General features: G+C 42.0%; 1 protein-coding gene across 3 annotated transcripts in view; it reads right to left on the bottom strand.

Moving 5' to 3' along the window:
* The window catches only part of nphp4 (nephronophthisis 4), a 129,694-nt gene that overhangs the window by 51,023 nt on the left and 61,927 nt on the right, over positions 1-16,744 (bottom strand). For all 3 annotated transcript variants that reach the window (XM_084014468.1, XM_084014469.1, XM_084014470.1), the window contains exons 9-11: positions 13,446-13,658; positions 12,799-12,928; positions 8,572-8,624 (exon numbers count right to left, since the gene is read on the bottom strand). In XM_084014468.1, coding sequence (XP_083870594.1) covers positions 8,572-8,624; positions 12,799-12,928; positions 13,446-13,658 — 396 coding nt within the window. The remainder of the gene's footprint in view (positions 1-8,571; positions 8,625-12,798; positions 12,929-13,445; positions 13,659-16,744) is intronic.

Here is a 16,744-nt window from a genome sequence, read left to right as displayed (position 1 = left end):
GCCTTAAAATAGTTAGAATAGTTTCCAAAATAGTTTCAGTGGTTCATCACCTCAAAACCGGGTAAACGGCACTTCAGCATTCGCTCTGCAGCCCTCTATTGGCTGTAACCACACTATGTAACTTTGCCTCGTCGGGTAGCGGTTTTGTAGTTCTAATGAGACTACGAATTTGACCTCTTTACGGCAAGCGTTACAAAAGCCGGTAGTGGAGGCTCTGCATAGAGATTAGTGGGAGAACACCCGGCAGGGGCGTGGAAGATACCTTGCAGCTAGGTAGTTTTTAAATTGGCGTAATGGCAGAGTCTGCAAAGAAAAGGAGTATAATGTCCGATGAGGCGAAGAAAAGAAAACGGGAGCATGACAAAGAAAGAGCTCAAACGAGAGTGAATATCGGACCGGCTCACACTCGTTGGCGAGAGCTGAAGGAGGCTACAAAATGCAAGACGGATGGTGACTTGGCTTTGTTGCTGCTGGACTTGTAAATAATACCGGTAATCTTTTTTTTTCCAACAGTGTGCATCTGTTTACAATACATTGTCGATTATTTTATTGGCTCATGTTAGCTAAGGCGTTAGCTATTGTGCTAATATATATGTAACTATCGCTGTGGCTCATGTTAGCTAATCTTAGCTAAGGCGTTAGCTACTCTACCTTGTCACTGGACATCGTTCAAATCGTTTCCAGAGCCGGTTCTGCATACAAACAAATAACGTGCGTGCAACGGTAGGCTGCGGTGGGCTAAATTATTCACGACAGCAGTAATGGACAATTCCCTTCCAGCCTGTAGGGGGGCCTAAGAGGAAAAGTTCTTAAGTGTTGCTTTAAATAACAGTGAAACAAAGCAACAATGTTAAAAACAGTATCATTGGACTTCTCAAGGCTAATAATCCTCAATAATCTGAATTTGTCTGTCAGTTAGCCCCATTTAACAGCGAGTGCTATTGAATCTGCTAAGGCCAAAACAAATGGCTCTCTGGGAGACAATAAGGATACTGCACTGAAAGCTACTGAGCAGGAAACGAAGAGATGTTCACTCACCCAGTGATCAGTTGGACACACATTTAGTCCCTGGATCTGCTGTGCCTGTGAGGACATTGCATTGATGCTACATTGATTTACACAAACTCCCTAGGGCCTTGAAGTAGCTTAAACAGACCATTCCAAACCTCGTCTTCCATATCAAACAACAACAAAGCAAAAACTCAGACTATGTGGACTCGGTGTGCCACTGTGATGCTTCATGATGTAGCACTAAATGTACTTTAACTTGAAGGATGCAGTGGTTACAATGGTATCCATTGCAACACTTGTAAACACACTGTAGGTAGCTGTGAAAATGGACGCCATATATCACCAATCTGTACTTAACTATCTTAGATCTGCATACAGAGATGAATTCCCCCCTTGAATTTCTCCTTAAGTAGCTTTAAGCTTGGGAAAATCATCCCATTCCACACCGTCTGACAGCATCATACATATTCTGTATCAGCTGGTTCCAAATCTCCATTGAAGATATATGATGCTTACAGCTGAGTGAAATATTTAAACAGCAGACTGCATGTTTTTACTGACTGCACCATTCCATCAAATGGAAATATTGTGTATAACTTGTGATTTATTTTACGCACATTTCCAACCAAAAAATTCTGTCTGGAAGCATGGGTGCTTCAATAGAGGAAAAAAAAGAGGAAAAATAAAGCTCTGTGGGTCTGAGCAATGTCTTGCTGCACAGCTCAAGCTTGTAACGGCTGTTCCTCTGGCAGGTGGTGTAGTCAAGGCCACCTAAATTGACACCAAATCATGACCAAGACCATCGAGACCGAGACAAGAGCATGACTTTGAGGGGTGAAGACTTCGACCAAAGCTGGGCCAACAGAGTCAAGACCAGATCAGCGCTAGACCACGACTGATCTCGATTACTGCAACACTGCCGGCAGGTCATCGTCACCTGTATTTATGTCGAAAAGAAAACGTGCTGAATATTTAAACTCCCCAATATCAACATCTGCCTCATATTGTTTAGTTAAATTTAGTCAAACATCTGGCCCATTCCCCTGTAGTGGAATTCATCCTAACTAACCAAATTCACACATCTGCCGACACATCACCTTCAACAGTGTCGTACAGCCTACCATTGTCTCTCTTTCGTGTTTAAATACTGACATTATAGGGTGAAAGTCGTTGGTTTGTCGATTTAAATAGTGACAATATAACATTTATAGTGACTCACTAACAAATGATACCTTCATTGGAAGCTTCTGGCCACTCCTCAGTGTGTTATCTCCCAAATACTATGCTAGGCGTAGGTGTAACCATGAAATGAGCCGTTCTGGCTGTTCAGGTTGGTCAGAATGTCCTCACAATTCAAAATGTCAAGACCAGTGAGCTGTCACGAGTCAGTCCCCACAAGTACTGCAAAGACGTATCCGATTTTACACACACACACACACACACACACACACACACACACACACACACACAGCCTTGTACTCACACACGTTTATACTGAGGGAGAGACACCAACGGAAGGGAGTCGTAGGTGCATTTACATTTAAGGTGCACGTTCAAACACAGCAGCACTTAAACACACAACACAGTGCTACATACAACTACATACGCATGCATGAGCTCTCACATTGAGTCACCACGTCCTGCACACAGAGGGTGTGAAAGACACTCACTCTGCATGTGAGGATCTCTCACTCTCTCTCTCTCACACACACACACACACACACCTCAAGAGAATACGCAGAGGCAATTAGTAGTGGCAATGCTGTGGCTGCCAATGTTCTGAACTCAGCCTGTTTGCCCTGACAGCCAAGCAGATCATCTGTTCACATTCTGGCTTCATGGGACCTGCATGCGTCTATGTGTGTGTGTGTGTGTGTGTGTGTGTGTGTGTGTGTGTGTGTGTGTGTGTGTGTGTGTGTATTTACAGTATATGATACTCTCACTTTCTTCCCTTCTGAGAGACCGTGACATGGTGACGAGCTCATCATATGTCTCAACGAAACAAAGTGGGAGGCAGGTTTGCTATGAAAGGGACGAGGATCAAGAAGAGGATCCAGTGGAAAAGATGGAGCGATGAATCGAGTACACAAAAGAGGAAAATATTAGAGATGTGTGAACAATGCAGGTTGTACGCAAGTGAGGATTAAGTGAGTGTTAATTGTGTGCGAGTGTGACGAAGGTAAAATGAAAGGTGAGGACGTGCAGCACGGAGAGAAATACAACTTGAGCAAACAGGGATAATGTAAAGTTGACGAGCGAAGATTTAAACATTTACAGTGTACAAGTCTGTGGGTTTAAGGAAATGTTTGTTAGTGCTGTCTGAATTAGACTTTAACAAGGCAACAATAACCTGAAGCTTCAGTTTGTAGCTTTAATAAAGTTACTTTTTGTCATATTTATTCAACTGTCAACATCCTGGCAGTAGACGGATAATCTGTTCAACTCTTTTCAACATGGCCATTTTAAAGCAAAACAATACAATAAAATATGTTTCTGAAAATATTTGAGGATAGAAATAAGCAATAATGCTTGACTACAGAGGAACAGAATTGTGTTATGTGAAGTTATACCGCTACCCATATCTATCAGTAATGTGTAGAAATGGACAATTTAAAGACAATATTTGATATTCATAACCAATATTGTGTTTGCATATGCATATTAACCAGGTAATCCAGTATTTTTAGGTCTTGCCAACTCACAGACTTTACATTGATTAACTACGTCTCGCTAAATCTGCCACAGATTCCACCATTATAGCATATTAAATCAACTGCCACTCGCTATAGCTTGTTAAGACACTGTTAACATGCAAGTTTTGAAAATGACACTTTTTCAAAATGCAATTCCTCTATTTCATTCCAGACCGGTAATCACAATAAAATGGATTGTTTTGCGGTTTCATATTACACCAACAGAGGTGCAATTACACCTTTTCATCCTGTGAAACATTGTGTTCCAAACTATCTGACAGCTTTCAATGCAACATTAGTTTCCATTCTTCAAACTAGACTACAAAGCTGGTATAACTATGCATCAAATATAGATCTCATTTCAACGTGCCTCAACATTGAAAATATCTGAGATAGACAGTTCAAGATCAACAACTATAAAAATCAATTTCCAACAAATGAGCGATTGTGAAAACAGCAAACTGAAGTGAGGTCCCCCCAGTAATCACTGAGGTAGAGTTAAAGGGTTGAGCTGTAACCTCCAAGGCGTGATTATCATAAGACAAATACCGGCATCACAGAAATCCATTTTAATTTAAGCGGGAAACTATTTACGCTTTGTTTAACACAAAAAGCCTGATTTTCCAAGAAATGTTTGTAATTGACTTCACTTTCTATTGTTAAGACCGAAGGCTTCACACACTAAACTCTGCTAAAACAATCACACAATCAGCAATGTTTATAAATCTTGAATCCCATCCTTTATAAAACGCTTGACACAAAGCTCTAAGTACCTCTGCGTAAAAGAGAGCAGCAGGAATGAGGTCGTCCTGAGCCAGTGCCAGCTGCCACATAGCCCCTCTGCCAGCAACACACTGCAACATGCCCTCACCTCCGGCCCACGCACCAAAAGACCACCTGGGTCAACAGAACACGAGCACGACCCTTGCAATGTGACCGCGGCCCCGGTGCAAGAAATCATTATCAACACGGGCAAACAAACTCAGCTGCTCTCCCAAATGTTACCTATAAATACCACAAGATCCTTAGCATTCTGCACAGCGGCGAAGCAAGAGTGTCACGGATCAATAATTTATGCGAGCAAGAAAAAGCTGTCAGATCCAACAATGCCTACAGACAGAGCTGGAGCGTGCGACTTGTTTACAGAGCCATTTCGGAGAAGGATGCTGTTGATTAATCAGCAGTTGACAGTCATGTTGAAGAGGAGAGATTTTTTGTTTGTTTTTTGTTGAACGGAATCATTTTAGGATCGAAACAATCTTTTCTCATAACGCCATCTTCGATAGGGCAGGAGACAGAGAGATAGGGAAAGACACGGAGACTGTATTTGTGAAGTTTTCTAACAACACACATTTCATTTGTGATGAATTGTCGGGTGACTGCCAACAGCAGTGGCGTGGCTTCACACACTGCTTTCTGTTTCAGTTCTTTATGCAGAATCTTGGATAGCCAACAGATGGAGATCTGTGCTGTGCACGCTGGGCAGCCAGGGCATTGATGATGACTGTTACTTATTTACTCAATATGAGTGTGTTATAGATTAGTTTTATTATGAGATGCATTCACTGGAAACTTAAAGCTGCATTCAATGATGTGTTTTTGGGCCACTCTGGAGCGATGGAGCAAGCTGAAAACGTCGGACATCAAATAACGCCTCACTACGTGTGAGCAAATCTTTATCTATGTACACATTCAACAGAGACGGTAGCATTCATTTGTAGTTGTTTGTAGGTAACGTATTCACTCCCCCAACTTTAGCTGCTGGATGTTTGACTCACTTCACCAGCTAGACACTAATTGTGTCTGTCTGTTGTTTGGTGCTGGGCACTAAAAGTACTGTGGGTTTGTCAAAGCTCTGAAAACAGCTGCATGCTACATCTGGAAAAAGGTTGATGGGAGCAGAGAAGCAAAAGCTAAAAGAGCCAAAAACCACCTGCTTCAGATGTTATCAGCTGATTGGATGTGCGTTATCAGCCTCATATGGGATAATACAAGGGCCCTGCTACACCTGCTACTAGGTTCGGAGGCCGTTATCATCTATTCACATGATTGATCACTGATACGGATACAAGAAGATGACGACGACCTCTAGTGGCCGAAGTAATTATCACGGGAGGAAAGGAAATCAGGTCAGTAGGTGATGGTTGGGGGCAACGGATGGGCCAAGGACTTTCACCCAGGAAACCGATGTTCATGACTCATGTGAAAGCAAAATGTAACGTTGACTTATTTTATCATACTATTATCACATGACTAACGTAGTACTTACTTTAACGCACACAATCTAATATTGCCAAATGAAGATGAGTTTTTCAATGTGCTATGCCATGCTGCTATGTGCTACGCTGTTGCAAAGTGTACATACTCTTGCTTTAAATAAAAAATGTTTTTATTCTTTTCTTACAACTTGTGCTTCACCTTTGGTGCTAAGTTAATTGCTCCTTTTGGGAAAATGCGCTTGAACTTTAACCCTTAAACCTTGGAAATATGATATAAGAGTCTACTCATTTGCAGAAAACAGTGGAAAAGGACATTATATTTTTAAAGTAATTCTGTCTGTTTGGCAGACCAGATGATTTGGGAGTTAAAAGATGAAAAAAGTCTCTGTACATGTGGTATATCCAGCTAAGCACCACCACCTTCTAATATCATCCCCTAGGAGCTGCCCAGTCTGAGCACAGTTGACTCTTGTTATCCAATGGGAGGTGCCCACTTGCAGGCTTCCGCCGCCCTCGCTGCTTAATGAAAATGAGGGTCGATTTGTAGAGTTCACGGGCGCAGCGCTCCCACAGCTCCCACTGCTCCCAGCCCCGTTGGTTCAATATAAAATGAGTCGACAATACAGACTGGGGCTCATTTTGGCCCAGAGAGCTAACACTGCAACAGACCTGATCTCACTCCTCCTCCGCTCTGTGGCACAATGTTAGTGTGTGTGTGTGTGTGTGTGTGTGTGTGTATGTGTGTGTGTGTGTGTGTGTGTGTGTGTGTGTGTGTGTGTGTCTCCCTGGCCTCATCCTGAGAGAGAGCAGCATCCATCACAACTCCCAGTCTCCACTGACGCCTCCACTCAGGCTGAGGGATGGATGGTAACGGTAGCTTAGCTCCGTCAGGATGAGCAGACACACAAAACACACACACACACACACACACACACACAGCGGCACACACGTTTGGTCGATGTTGGTATTTTATGAAAGAGGGGGATATGAGTCAGTCCTTGTCGCCCACCTCAAATATGATAGTTGGATGATTATGGTGCAGTTTATTACGTAGTAATTGTAGAATTGATCAGTGCTATATATGTAAGAATCCTCAATACATCAATGTTAATGTGACATTTAATCTGATTTAATGCAACTTTGCATGAGTATCATCATCAGTATTACTCCATTTTCCCAGCTTTCTGTTGTGATTAAACTTTTTCATGATTGACGCCCACAGACATATTGCGGTCTTTCACCAAGAATAACGTTTCCAACAGACACACACACACACTTCCTCTTCTCCCTTTGCCAAGCCAGCTGTGTACACGTTCAGTAAAACTCTGGCTTCGGGATATTTTGATGGATCCAAATCATTTTGAAATCTCATACCTGTGAGACAAAAGATAAAAAATGTGCTTCCTAATCACGTTGTTGCAAAGAGATCTGGGACAGATAATGAATCTTTTCCTGACGTATTTAAAAACGCACGTAAGCTTGACCTGCAGTTTCCGTCGACAAATCAGTTGCAGCATGACTGCAGGTTAGTCGAGATATATGGGATATGCCGACAGAGCACAGAAGGGGAGCTGTATCCATGTAGAGGGAAATGCTGGAGGGGCTTCCTGGTCCTGTGATCCAGCTAGGAATCAATCCAGGTCAGCTGTTAACTGGAATCCATTCATATCTTGAAGTACAGACACAAGCCAGATAGCATTTTAAGACTAAAACTAATGTTAGCTTGATAATGCTGCTTCACTCGGGGGGGTAAAGCAGAAGAATAGACATGCATCATCACTAGGTCATGATCAGGGTAACCTGGTGGAGGGGTCATCTGTAACTGTGTAGGAAAATACTGTAGCTGAACAGTAAAGACTACTTTGTGAACAAACGACAGCGTCAACAATCCTGATTACAAGCATGACTCAGCAGGGATTCCTACTGGTGGAAGATCTCGTCTTGTCACTGGTCATGTATGAAAACCCCAAAGACTTCAAGGTAATAGGAATGCTGAATCCACAGAAAATTATCAGCCAACTACAAAGATCCCCCCCAGCGCTTGTTGACCTCTTTCAGCATTTGTTTTGGTTTTCTGGCCCACAAATCCTGCTCCCATCAAATGCAGGACAACTAGACTAGACCACTAGACTGAAGAACGCTTTCTTCAGACCCCTAAACAGCCGATAGGAGTACAATCAGGGGCTACATTATATAACTGCACAGTTTGCACATGCCTAACTGCACCTTTCACATTTACATTTGCACCGTTTTATTTTTGTGTGTCACGTACAGCCTTTTTTGATATGATAATACACTCTTTGAATCTGGATTGTTTTGATGTGTTCAGCAAAAAAAAAAAAAATCAATAAACCCACTGAACTCTACCTGCCCACCATAAAACGGTAGGGAAAGTGACTAGATGGAGAAGAAAATCAGACAGACCAAAACAGAGTGCAGGAGAAAAGAATGTGATCCTTTGTGGATCCCCCGATAGCAGGATTTAGTGAGAGAGAGAAAAGTGTACAAAGGCAGCTAAAGTACTTGCATTGTAGACCTGCTTTTAGTTGGAGGAAAAAAAGAACTTCAGACAAAGCCTTTTTGTCAGAGCAGCTGTTACAGCACTTAGGCTTTTGTCACTGAGTTGAGTGGGTGAAAAGGTGTCTTACCCCGGGACCTTGAGGCGATCCTGGAGGAGAAGCTGGTGGAAGACATTTTTGACCTGAAAAACAGCAAAACCATTGAAGATTGAGAGAAGATCGAGAGAGACAGAATTAACTGTATACCCACCTTGTCAGGCTCAAGTATGAACTCAGTTATAGCGTGTATCGCTTTCATGTTGCCGACGCCTTCGTCTGTATATCACATGTGCAACAACAACAACTCCTGCTTAACAAGCTCAATTTATATTAATGTAATGTCACCCCCGTGCTCTGCATACTTGGCAGCACCGCAAATTTGTATACTGCGGCGAGACATTTAATGGAATATCAGCATGCGAGGGGGGATGGGAGTCGACGGTAAAAATGTCATCTTTTCAGATTGCTTTCTTGTCGTTTGGACGTGTAGTCAGGTGGCATGCTGAAAGGTTGAAGAATGGACTGTGACTGTGTGTACTCCATTACTCCCACAACACTGGGATACCAAAACTACTTACAATCAGGAACAACATCTATCCAATTTCACACTGATCACGAGGCGGAGTTGAATTCAGATGTCACACTGAGTTTAAAGTCTAACAGCGCTTCCTGAGGTTTTTTTGGTTGGTAGCCATGGTAATAGTGAAATGAAAGGCTTTCCAGCATCACTTTGTCCTCCTCTCCCACTCGTTCTCGCTCTCTGCGCCGGGCTTGACTGGCCTTTTGGAAATTGCTTCAGTTGCCTGGGGTGTCTTACTGTAGCTCCCATCTGTTCAGACTATATGCACACAGAGTGTACACTTAGCAGAACTGGCTGGCTGTCCCCTCTACCCCCCCGGCAGCCAGTTTGTTCTCAGGGCTTTCTGTGTCCTCGTGGCTTTTACGTCTCGAGCCGGTGGAAAAGTGCATCTCCTCCTCGTTAGCTGCCGGACTGACGTGCAATTGGCCATTTATATGTGATCAATGAGAGGCCTCCTTGACAGCTGAGCCAAACTAGCGGATGTACGAGAGGCAGACATGCGCACCTTTAAGTGCCCAAGACCGCGGAGATTGAGAGAGAATACATTTAAATACGTTAGGACGCTGCATCATTAAAATTATTTAATGAGCATCTCCGTCAAAACAGCAAGGTCGCCTCCATATTTTACTCCACTCAGTTTAGCACCAGAAGCAGCGCGTGTGATGGTCATACAAACAAGCAAGATTCTGTAGCTAAATTATACATTAATGAACATGTATGGACTTCTCTAGAATCTTCACCCATGTCGATATATCATATCATATATTCATGTATATCATGAATAACTTGGAGGTTTCACCTCTGGCTTTTCTTTCCCCCTTGCCGTGTATTCACTCTCCTGTCGTTTCAGAGTCTGTGTTCCAGCCATTCGTGATCACCTGACCTCCCCTGACCATCAGTTCAGCAGCATATACAAGCCCACTTCCATTAATTCCCCACCAGCTCATCGATTTTCCTTCTGCCTTAGTATTCCAGCCATTTTCTCTACCTGCTTGGATTTGACCTGTTATGACCCCCAGTCTGCCTTTTGAACTCCTGATCTCTCGCCTCATACCCTGTTGGATAAGTTTGCCTCATCGAAAACAGCTAAAGCAAGCAGCCCCTGCTCGCTTGGTTTGATTTTAGCTGCCTGGTCTCAATGACGTGCTTTTGGGTTCAAAACCCCGATTACATGACATGCAAGCTCCCTGAAGGTGAAGCCAAACTGTTTTGATCGCACCCTGGTGGCTGGCTGCAGCACAGATCATAAACCCTGTAAATGTATGTAAAATGTATTTGACGTGTTCTTCCCATTCGTGAAAAATACATTTTTCCCATAGACGGTTTCTATCATTTTAGTTAATTCCTATCACGTTGATTTATGTTCTTAATTTTTTCTAAAAAGTTTGTCTATGATTTCTTATTTCTCGTCGTCCATCTTTTACATACAGTCGAGGGTTCCAAACCTGTTTTACTGTGCTTTTACAAGAGTTTACAAGTGGCTCATTTCTCTCTATCCCATGACTTATTCAAAAGTTGTGAAGCGCAGCGAGCTTTCCACATTAATAAACATACATACATCAGAGACATGAATAACATATTTGAAGTTGACTATGAATTTTATATTTGTGTAAATATGCTAGCTCAACGGAAAAGCAGCACGCTTTCTGTCCATACGCCCACACACACACACACACACACACACACACACACACACACACACACACACACACACACACACACACACACACACACACACACACACACACACACACACACACACACACACACACACACAAGTCAAGTCAAGTCAAGGATGATTAAGGCACTAAAATCAAAGCATGACAAAGATTCATGATATCATTCTCCTCTGAACACTAGCCCAAACTATTCAGGCTTCTTGGGCGATCCTCTGAGGACACTTGAACACTGATTAAAATGTCATTAATAGACTTTGCCAAAAGCCTCCTCTACACACCCATGAAGTAGGCCCTGATCAACGCTATTCTTCTCTCCCAAGATAAGTTAACAGCATCATTAGTGGGGAAATCATCGAGAGCCCGACTGGGGTCCACTCCTGTTCCTTCTTGCTGTCACTGGGATTGAGTGGCTGTGTGTAGTGTTTACTACGCTTTTAATCAATTCACTGACAGACGCAGAGGAAATCAGCAGTTTTGGCTTCAGTACGGGACGGAGACAGTGGCACTTCCCTTATCTTTGGCTGTGAGCGGGATTTGGAATATTTAATCAGAACTTTGTTTCAGCGAGACGCCTCCTTAAAGCTTGGGGTTCAGGAGTTATTTCTGGAAGGACATTGTGGAATGGTCATGCTTAATTGGGAGCGACAGAATAAAAAGGCTTCCGTGAGAGAAATTCAGCAGCATACGCTGATAACGCCTTTAAATCGAGGGAAGTAGAAAAACAGGGGCTTTGCTCAGGTTTATTTTCAAAGCCTTAATCACAGCAGAAAGCAAAGAGCGGCCTAAGTGTGATGCTACATTTTTCAAATGCACACTGAGGCTGTTCTAGCACGATGATCTCACATGTGGATAAAGGGCTACGTCATTGTCACTGGGAGTCATGTTCAGGTTTTTAGAAATTTCCAGCCCAACAATAAACAAAGTTCACGGTGGTTTGAGGAATCCTGCAAATATTGTCTTACCTCACAAAAAAAAAAAAACGGATTATGCCACGAGATGAGTAAAAGACAAATCCCTCTCAGATCTGGATTTCTAAGGTTTGTTTTTATCCCGAATACAAAACAAGATTCAGTCAAGATCGCTATAAGCTGGAGGGAACGGTGGCCTTTCTATGTGGGATTACAACAATAGTAACCAGTGGTTAACATGTCAGAAGATGAAGAAGGATAAGTAATCTTACAAAATGTGAAATGGACAAAAACGTAATGCAGTTCTCCACAGGATTAAGATTTAATGAAACACAGGTTGTGTATTGGAGTGGATTCCCATGGAATGAATCTCCATGCCCAAATTGTAAAGAAAAAATGTATTACATTATACATTACATTTTTATTATTTGTGAATATGTGCATATCGGCTCCAGCCCCCCCGCGACCCTGAATACAGGATAAGCGGTAGGCAATATGTGCATGAATATGATATTTTAAGGACTTAAAATAAGAAAAAATAAAAACAGTAGCTTACTCTGTGTTAGTCCTGTTACCTTAAATACTTGTTTTTGTTTTCTGTAGCTTTTTATTAGTAATCATTACTAATGATTACTAAAATATTACTATTGTTATTATAATAATAATCATAAATAATAATAATAATAATAATAATAGTCACCTTTAAAGCACAATTTCGTGAGTATCTACAGAGTGAACATACTGCATGTTTGTGTTGTTCCACTCTTCGAGCAGACATCAGCATGAAGACATAAAACAATGCTTGTTCAAGATCAAAAGGCCCTAATGGACTGCCAGAATCTTCTCCTCGCACTTTAGGTTTATTCCCCTCACACCGCAATCATCAAATGTGCTAATCATAAAGAGAGCAGGTGGTGCAATTGAGATAACACTGTCGAGATGAGGGGCGGGGGGTTGCATCATATGCGCTTGTTGCTTAGAACTTTGGCTGATTACACCTGGGTGTTAGCCGCACACTTGAGGCATGCCCACAAAACAATTTGCAGATTCTGGTCGAGGGAAACTCTCTATATCAGCTTGCTCATATTCCTTGCCAAGTAATTAATTTGTGTGCTTGAACAGCCATTGTGGGTTACATGAAGATATTTACCCCGTGAAGGTGACGAAGGTGATGTTCTGTGATGCGACACGTCCTCCTGCTTCTTCCTCAGAGATGCTTTTGGGCTCGATGCCTTCCGCTCGAGACTGGACGACAGCCGAAACGTTATGGTATCCTTCGCCTCCGAAAAAGGAGAAAGTTTCACACGTTTAAGTAATGCCAAAAAAAAAAAAAAAAAGCTACTGGAGAATTAACAGTTCACATTATGTAGGGGGAACGACCGAACTGGAATGAGTGGCAGCGGAAGAACAAGGTACTTATTTTCAAATATCTGAGCTGTGTGAAAATTCACACCTAAGGTGGGAAAAGTGAAGTCATCACAAGATGACGACTTTTGCACCCTTTGAAATGTTTGATACTGCCACTGTAAGAGATGTGACTCGCAGACAATCACTGTCCTGTAAACTGTGATGATGAGTTACAGCGCAGAGCTTGAAAGGATGATGTCATCCGACCTTGTGCTGTACGAGGGGCCTAGCAATAAAGGCAACAACATTTTGTCCAAAAAAACAATGTTTTTGTCTTCGGGGGGAAAACATCTGTGCGAGTGCTGAAAACAGCACCATGTCGACACCTTCCAATGCATTCTTTACATTTTGTCCTCGACACAAAGACACGCCGGTGTACTGTTGTGTTACCTGAGCCGAGCCTGCAGCTGAGAGTGGAGCGGGAGTTTTGGCAGACATCTCTGTGCTGTAGACCATGACTCCGTGAGGGTTTGGCTTCGCACCTCCTTGCAGAACAAGCTGGATTTCTTCCCCCTTCCAGTCCGCAGGCCCCTGGAAGGGGCACCAGATCCCCCAACGGAGGCACTGCAAGAAGGCTGCTCGGGATGTGGAGGTGGCAGACAGCTGCGTGACGGAAAAAGACACAAGATTAGAGGGCGACATTGACATGATTATTATTACTTCCATATATGGAAACAACCTTGATACAGCAATTCGTAACTCCACAGAGAATAATAGTCAAAGTAACATTAAGTTCTGCAATTTTACTCCATTATGCCCTTGATGTCAGTCAAATATTTACATTGTACATTAGTTTGCTAGCTAGAATAAGCTACATTTTCTTTAATCTTTTTTTAATTGAAAATAAATTCCCAACCAACAATAAAACAACATGACAATCGTACTGCCCCTGAAAACATAATGCAAATATAAATACAACAACAACTTTGATGTTATGCCATCATGGTCACCATATAGATCCTGGAGTGTGCCACCGGAATTCTGAACGTGTTTAATTAAAGGCAATTAATATACTGATTCATTTTATATTCATTGATACATTTAAAAATTCATGATTCTATTTCTTCATTCAAAAAAATTAATTGTAAGATGCTTTCAAATTGTACTTTTGTTATTCTCCTGCCTTATCAAATTCCATTTCACAATTGACTGCTCACTGAATTCCCCCAACAACAGCTAGTGTTCACTCACCGCAGCTCTGTCAAGCTTTGGATTCCTCCATATGCTGAAGCCGTTTGCACGGGACTGTAGTGAACGTCATACTCTGCATCTAAACAGTTTACTGTTTTTTTTATTCCATTTTTCCCCAGAAATATGAGAAAGAGGAATGAATGAATAACAGTGTTATATAAGCCATTGATGTTAGTGTGCCTTTACTTCCAAGGCCAAGCGGTTGATTGTACAGCTGACATGTGTTGGCAGGAGTCACGCGTTGGGTCAGTGGCACATGCCAGGTTTCATAACATAAACCCTGAAAACGGCGATTTATACATTTTGTTTGGAACATATAGAACATTTGGATCACCAATGGAAAAGTGGATTATGCTGCCAGCTGGATTTAATGTTAATGTTTTGTCAGTGGCTTTCTATTCAGTTCAGTATAGTTAACCTAACAAAAATTAACCCATTTTACCAAGCAAAAAGGTACCAAAATGTCTCCTGCACATGCATTAACAAGGCATAATACTACACAAATACCTCTAAAATGCCTGTAAAATGTTAACCATTCAAGACACTGAATTTTTGATATAAAAAAGATATTCTCTTTTAGAATCTATCCCCTTCGTATGGAAGGACAGGTGTTGCCATCAGGGATTCTGATGTTCACAGCACGACAGCATCAGCAGCCTCATGAAAACCTCCATTACACAGGAGATTAGAAGTCACTGCATTTCTGTGTGCAAAGAATGTATATATTACTGGTGTTGGCCCTTTAATATAATCAATACAGTTTTCGTCATATTACTGTAACTAAACCACTAAGTACTCAATTCATCTTGTGGATCATTAAGAAAGCAGCATACAAATAGATCAAGTTTACTACAAAGCTTTGAAACTAATGCACCGGGTTTGCAAATTACTGCATGCTGACGATTCTATATGGTCAATGCATTAGGGGCCTAAATACTGGGTCACATACAGTTTAGAGGCAGTTGTTGTGTTTGCCCATGATTTACAACCGGTCCCACTGCACCTCTCCTCCAGCCAACCACAGGGAGACGTTTTGTTTTAAATCATCAACAGGGGACATGGAGGTTTTGTTCAATCGATTAATGAGCTGGTCAGCCTCAGACAATTGTAATCAATCATAGGCGGGACAGTATATAGAATGCACAAACAGCCTGCTAATCCGCATCATTTGAAGACAAAGTGGAGCGTATAATGCTTCACTCAATGCTTACAATTCCCCTGAGCATACTTTTTTAACATGAAATACCACGATCCAATACTATAGGTCATCATTCATATACTGTAAGGAGCATTCATTAGAAATGCCACGCCGTGTCCATTGGGTGGTATTATGGAAAACAGGAACTGCCTGCAGCAGTCTTCAAGCAGATTGTGCCGAATAGAGAGTGAAACATAATGAAACGCCGCCAATTGATTCATACATTCAAAAGGTTTTTTTTGTCTGTGTTTGATGGATGGGTGTAGAGACATGCCGGGGATAAAGAGAGGGTTATGACAGGTCCAACGGCTGTAATAGAACAGGGGATGTTACCGTAACCATAGATTGTGGACATAGTCATTGTGACGTCATCTGGCTTCTACTGAGAAGCTGATAAATAAATTTAGCTTAGGTAGTTAAACTACAGCTGTTAAAGATATATAGTAGTAAAATGCATTGGTTGCATGGGGACTGTAGACAGGATTGAAACAAACAATGTTTCCTAGTCCAAGTTAGAACCAGGGTCCTTTTCTCGTAGACTTCTATAAAATCAGACTTATTTTTGCAACCTGAGGAGTCGCCCCCTGATGGCCAGTAGAGAGAATCCTATTCTGCCTTGCCTTCACTTTTCAGAACCGGAGGTTGCCACCTGGCTGTAACCACTCGACAGACAAGGCGATCAGATCTGAAAAATTCTAAACTAATTCCAATAAGTCTTCATAATTCTGGGTCCGTCTCAGGTGCGTACACTGCAAATTCACACCAGGAGTAAAATCTCAAAATCTGTTACAGCTGTCATTGTCTTTAGAACCAGCTGTCCCGACGAGAAGCTGAAAGGACATTTGCCTGAAAAAAATGTCTCAACTTGGCTTAATATCAAAAATTAAATTGACAAAAACTGTTTTCCAGTAAGATTCACAATGAGTTGATGACATAATTGATGCTTTTCTTAATTCATTCACTTATTCTCCCTGCCACCACATACACTGTGCATAGTGATATACAGTCGTTTCCCAGCTTCGCAGCTCTGGAAGTAGTATATGAGATCACATGTAACGACTTTAGAGAAATCTGTGTTGGTGAAACAGCAAAGACTTTGGACAAGAGACCGAATGAATCACCTGTCTATGTGAAGCAAAGACCTAAACCAGCACCAGCATCCACTGGGAAGAGGTCGAAATCTTCAATAAGGTGTCGGCTTTTTTGCAATATGTTTGCAGGTTCATTCACGGCTGTGAGCCAAGTAACATCCAAATATACTCAGATATATATACTGCAGATTTACACATTGCAGGGCAAT

The sequence above is a fragment of the Eutrigla gurnardus genome (assembly GCF_963514095.1).
Source record: "Eutrigla gurnardus genome assembly, chromosome: 8".
NCBI lineage: Eukaryota > Metazoa > Chordata > Actinopteri > Perciformes > Triglidae > Eutrigla > Eutrigla gurnardus.
This window is presented reverse-complemented; position numbering and strand designations above follow the sequence as displayed.